General features: G+C 40.8%; 1 protein-coding gene across 2 annotated transcripts; it reads right to left on the bottom strand.

The window, feature by feature from the left end:
• Positions 1–2,765: 2,765 nt before the first annotated feature.
• Positions 2,766–5,080, bottom strand: LOC127332228 (heat stress transcription factor B-4d). Of its 2 annotated transcripts, XM_051358503.2 has the most exons (3): positions 4,857–5,080; positions 4,505–4,757; positions 2,766–3,606 (listed from the first exon to the last, which is right to left on the bottom strand). In XM_051358503.2, the coding sequence occupies exons 2-3, from the start codon at positions 4,748–4,750 to the stop codon at positions 2,965–2,967; spliced, it is 888 nt and encodes a 295-aa protein (XP_051214463.1). In that variant the 5' UTR covers positions 4,751–4,757; positions 4,857–5,080; the 3' UTR covers positions 2,766–2,964. The 2 variants fall into 2 exon arrangements, with proteins under 2 accessions (XP_051214463.1, XP_051214462.1); XM_051358502.2 differs by having other exon boundaries at positions 4,505–5,080.
• Between the last annotated feature and the right edge of the window lie 798 nt (positions 5,081–5,878).

Genomic DNA, 5,878 nt, shown 5'->3' with positions numbered 1-5,878 from the left:
TTAATCCACATGCCCTTAAATTATATACTTCATTGATCTTAATTTTAATGGCTGAGATTTAAAATTATTAGGTGTTACGTAAATGTTGTCACGTCCCGGACATACACAGGACCAACGTATCTACATTGGGAAACACAACGAAATAACGAAATAAAAACAGAGTCCATCTTGTACACGTTTTCCTCAAGGGTTGCCTACGAATATTTTCTTTGTTGTTAACTAGCATAAAAAAATTAGATGACAGTATGTGTAAATCAAATAGATCAGAAGCAATGAGAGAGTAAAAGAGATCAGATCAAGTATCATATTTTTAGTTTTGAAATGAGAAGGTGGTGACCTAGAAAAGACTTACTATTTGTCGAGATTCACACATATCTATACGTTAAAACACGTCCGAGTACACATGAATTTAGACAAATCTGGGTTATTTATTTCCGGATGGATGGAATATGTGCGGTGTTAGTGATAATTAGGCATAATTATTTAATAGAATGTATTTGCGTAATATAAATAAACCGACTTTACATAATATTAGTACTTTTTGTAGTAAAAATAAAAAAAACTTGTGATGATTACTTTATAATGAATCATGCTCGCGTATAAATTAGTGTGATTATGTGCTAAAACTAAACATAATAGGTAATTGTGAATAACTTATTTCCAGATGGAGAGAATATGACTGATATTTGTGATAATTCGGCATAATTATCTAATAGACTAAGTTCACGGAATATTAGTAACCGAGCTTACATAATATTTCTATCTATTTTTCTGTTTTGTACTAAAAACAAAAATATGTTTTTTGATGATTTTTGTATATGAACCATCCTCGCGAATAGATCGGTATGACTACGTTCCCATAATCAGTCCATATTCCTATGTGCAAACACCAACTAAAGCAAGGCGCGCATAATTCTAAAGAAAAAACTGAATCGGCTATTTCCGGCACATTCATAAGATTTTCTCAACATGATCCGTTTGTTATTTTATGGGTTGATAAACAATACAACTATACTGGTCATAAAAAAGAGTTATGATTAATTTTTTCTTGAGATACATTCCACCATTATTTCTCAATATGATATTTTACATCTTTGAGCCATATCTAAGACATCACACTTTTTGGAATTAAGTGAGCAAATGAGGGGAAGACATACCTGTTAGGTCAACATATTTTACTAAGCCATGATGGTAAAGTTACTCAAATATCTATCTATTATATACTAAAATAAAAATACAGAACTGAAATAGAAACACCACACTAATCCATATACTAAATAATCTAATCCATTGATTTTACATTAACCATATATATGTACTAACGGTAGAGATTTAAAAGTTTAGGTACGTAAAATATGTCCCGGTGCCACAAGCACGAACACGATTGGGCACAGCCGTGCGCTAGCGGAACTTTTAGTATATAATAGATAATATCCTAGAAAAATTGCCCTCTAACTGCTCTTTACTAACCATATATAAGTGTGTTACGGAGACAATTAGAAATAAGTTAATATGAATATAAGCTTTGCAAAATGCATTATTTATTAATTGTTTAAAAAATATTCATTTGAAAAATAAATGCCATTTGCACCATGGAGACTCCTATATGTTTACAATTTAATTGATTTCCAAAGGAGTTCGTTGTTAACAAAAATAAGCTTCTAGAAGATGAAATGTCCAACGGTTTAGTTGCCATACCTTCTAAGTGGGCCTTTGTTAAGAAAATATAATTTGATTTTCAGTTTGTAAGCTTAACTAACAAAAGTCTAGCCATTTTCATCTAGCTAGACCTTCATCATTATTTGGGCTAGAACTTATAAACTTCACAGTTCTATCTAATTCCAATGACTGACTATGTGAATGTTTACTTGGCATATTGATCCAACAATATTACATAAACTCTAGGGTAACATGAACTACATGATGTCATGAGATAAATATAAGTTTATGTACTATCGGAAACACTTTTGTAAACCCACGCGTGGGTGTGGGTGTCTCCGCCACCATCCATTTATTCCTCGAGATTAGTGTCACCATGGTAGATGGAAAGATTCATTTCTCTCTCATCTTTTTATCCGTATCTCAAAGCAAAATAGATGGTGACGAAAAAAACCACACCCATGCGTGGCTGTACAAAATCCACTCTCCTAATCTAATATCATGTACAAACAGGAGATATACTCTCTTATATGGTCCTTTCATTTCAATATGGAAAATAATCCTTCATCCAAAAACTAATTAAAGATGTTACCTGCAAATTTGATGTTTTGTTTACCACAATATCTAGGTACGGTGTTCCTAGAACTATGTTATACACATCACATGATATGAATATCTCCTAAACGATATATTTAATTCATACACACTATAAATTAAATAAAGATGGTGCCCTCGCATTTGCGAGGGCCACTGTGCTAGTTGAAGTAATGAAGGCGGGAGGGCTGAGGCCACTCGCTAGCTTGGCCTGCTGTTCTTTACGAAGAATATTATCGCATGACGCAAGATTTCTCCGGTGTCATTTTTGAGCAGTGCCCTCGAGCAGCAAACAAGGCTGCACCTTGATTGGTTATGGTTAGCTACACACGTAGAGCACCTAGGAGTGCTTGGTTTGATACCCCTCCTGAATGTTTAGTTCAAATTCTTTGGGATGATGTAACTCTTATTGCTAGCTAATAAAGCTCATTTGAATCAACTTCAAAAAAAACCTGGTTCCTTCACAAATTAGGTCATTTTGAGAATAAAGATCCCGCAGAAAAGATCGAGAATAATGAAAGTTCAACATGTCAATTAGGACTACTACTTGCACTCATTCGGCTCAAAACGTTTAGGCCACACGAAATGGAAGCCTAGCTACACGCACGCACCGAGCTAGATCTCCTCTCTGTATGTACACGATCGATTAAAACTACACGCATCATACGTGCTACTGCTACGATGAGCCTAGCTAGCTACACGGTTACACACCTAGACCTCAGTACTTCCCTGGTCATCGCCATCGCCGTCGCCATGGTCGTCATCGCCTTCTTCTACCAGCTGCTGCACCTTCCTTTTCTTGCCCTCGTCTAGCCTCACGCCGAACAGCTTCACCGCCGCGTCATCGTCGTCTCGCGGCCTAGGCTTCGCCTGCGGCGGTGAGCCGGCGCCACGCTCATTGACATGGCCGCCGAGCTCCACCAGCCTGCAGTAGCCGGCCGGCAGCGCGGGCGTGGACGGCGGCACCGGCTCCACGTGGTTCTGCAGGAAGTAGATGATGTCGTTGTAGAGCCTCCGCATGTGCGCCAGCTCCGACAGCAGCAGCGAGTTGCGCTGCCGCAGCTGCCGGTTGTCCTCCGACAGCGCCGCCATGAAGTCCCCGCTGCTGCTGTCCGCTGGCGCCGGGGAGGAGGAGTTGTCCTGGAAAGGGAGGTAGGCCTGGAGAGGCGACGGCGAGAAGAGACTGAGGTAAGGCTGCAGCTCATGGTGCGGGCGGTGGAGCGGCGGCTGCAGCGGCGGAGGGTGCGAGCAAGCGGACTTCCTCCGGTGGATCTCTGACAGGAGGTGCTTGGCGCCCTTCCTGAACAACTCGTTGGCGAACTCCCACCTGTCAGCCACTATCTTCCTGAAGCCCTGCCAAAAGATAAATATTTCAGAGAAAGATTAAACTAAAATCACTGCCTCAAAGGATGAACACTGTAGAATGTTTCGAAGTGTGAGTGATCGATCTTCCATGTATCATACGGCTGCGTGCATTTATTGTGCATGGTGCCATTTCCATAGAAATTTGTGTGTATTGTACTCCATGCGCGCGCATGTGTAATGTCAATCTTTTCTCTCCAATGATTGGCTACATCGGTCCAATCTGTTGACTGGTCATGAGTGTATGAATATGTATGGCTCCACTGCATGTTGTCTAGTTGTTATTGGATAACAACCGGAGATGTGAAGGGAAGGGAGTGATGCCCTAGAAGTTTTAAGTACTAGCTATGTCTTATCTAGCTTGATAATATATATGGGTTACAAACTTTACAACTAATATAAGATTCATTAATTAAGATGAAAATGAAAAGCTAGAAAAGAGAAATACATGGTTCATTTTTTTTGGCGGACCTACAGGAAACAAGAATGTGGCAAGTTTCAAAGGTCAATGACACCATGGCAACAAAATCATTGCCGGTTGGTCTATTTTCCAATCTCCGTATACTAACAACCATGGAAAACGAAGCACCTTTATCTGTCCCGTTCTAGGAAACAAGAAACGGAAAGGAAGAGAAGTGTCTCCAGTAACGAATAGTTCTGTATTATTATTCTACTCTTCTTAATTAGTTCTTCCCCACCAAAATAATCCAGAAACAAACACGTCTCCTAGTTCTCTTAAATAAACTAACCCACCTTACGGAAAATCAATCGAAATCGTCTGCTAGCAAACGCAAAAACTACCTAGTATCTAACAAGGATTAGGACACACATTGCATATATGTATAAGAAGGAAAATTATTAGCTAACCAACTAGGTAGTAGTGACGTACATAGGTGTTGAGCTGCCTGACGAAGCTGGAGAAGTTGTTGTGCTTGAAGTAGTTGGGGAGGAGGTCCCTTGCGAACTCCGGCGGCCGCCACACCACGAAGGTGGTCTCGTCCTCCCCCCACGATACCACCTGGTCGGTGCAAGGGTCGTCGACGAGCTGGTACGTCTTGGTCAGGAAGGGAGCCGGCACTGGCTTCATCATCACCGGCGACGTGTGCTGCGAGCGCGACTCCATGGACAGAGCCATCTCACCGCTGCACCTCTCCACAAGGAAAGCCATGTTGCTCAGCGACAAACAGCAAGAGCAAGCTATAGCACAGAGCAATATCGAGGAGGAGATAGGAAGTGGCTACCAAAAGAACAAGCTATATGCAAGAGCCAAGAGAGAGGAGGGGAGGAGAAAGAACTCGCTAGAAGAGGGTGGTCTCTTTCTCTAATCTCTAAAACTAGCTGTGTCTCCACTCCAGTCTCTCACCCTGGAGTCACACTGGATGCACGCACACCCCACGACCCTTCAAATATTCTCGTGTGGGTCACTGTCTCTGGATCAACACCTCCCTCTCCCCTACCTCTGTCCCTCTCTCTGATCTCTCTCATCATTATATATGCAAGCTAGTACAGGCTCTGGGGTGCATCAAATGGCCGTTCTGGTCTTAGCCGTGTACTCCATACAGTCCACGCACAGTTCTTGCGAGACAGATGCCTTGTGGTGTTGGTCATCATCTTTACGACCAAACAGGGAACACTTCAAAATCTTGCAACATATTTAACGTCCACATAATATTGATATGGGACCACTTACGTCTCTGTCCATTGGTTGCTCTTTTTAAATCTTACTACTCTAGTTGATTTTTGAATGTTGGATAAGGAGAGTACCTGATACATCATCCGATCAACAACTGATTCATTCCGTAATACGATTGGTTCCCAACAGTGTTATTATTTGGTGATCAATACCAATTAAGCCAAACAGAAGGTAATCAAGTGGATCCGACCGTGCACTACATGAAATACATCATACTCATTGACATCCATATATACATCATTCATAGATACTCCCTCGATCCATATTAGCTATCGCTGATTTGGATCTATCTAAACACAAGAATGTGTTAGATACATCCAAATCAACAACAACTAATATATGATTTATAGGTACTCCTTTCGTTCCACATTAGTTGTTGCTGATTTGGTTGTTGATTTATAGGTACTCCATTCGTTCCATATTAGTTATCGCTGATTTAGATGTATCTAGACACAAGAATGTGTTAGATACAACCAAATCAGCAACAACTAATGTGGAACGGATGGAGTACACAACTTCAAATGGAGCCCGGGCTATAGAGAGGATGATTTTAAATAGTTTAAAACTTCA

Source organism: Lolium perenne, chromosome 4 (genome assembly GCF_019359855.2).
Source record: "Lolium perenne isolate Kyuss_39 chromosome 4, Kyuss_2.0, whole genome shotgun sequence".
Taxonomy (NCBI): Eukaryota; Viridiplantae; Streptophyta; class Magnoliopsida; order Poales; family Poaceae; genus Lolium; species Lolium perenne.
The sequence above is the reverse complement of the archived record's forward strand: the minus strand, read 5'-3'. Positions and strand labels throughout refer to the sequence as shown.

Excerpts from the sequence above, each read along its gene's own strand:
- LOC127332228 (XM_051358502.2), bottom strand. The coding sequence starts at position 4,783 with ATGGCTTTCCTTGTGGAGAGGTGCAGCGGTGAGATGGCTCTGTCCATG. Across the intron at positions 3,607-4,504 it reads TCAGGCAGCTCAACACCTAT|GGCTTCAGGAAGATAGTGGC; the intron begins GTACGTCACTAC and ends ATCTTTTGGCAG.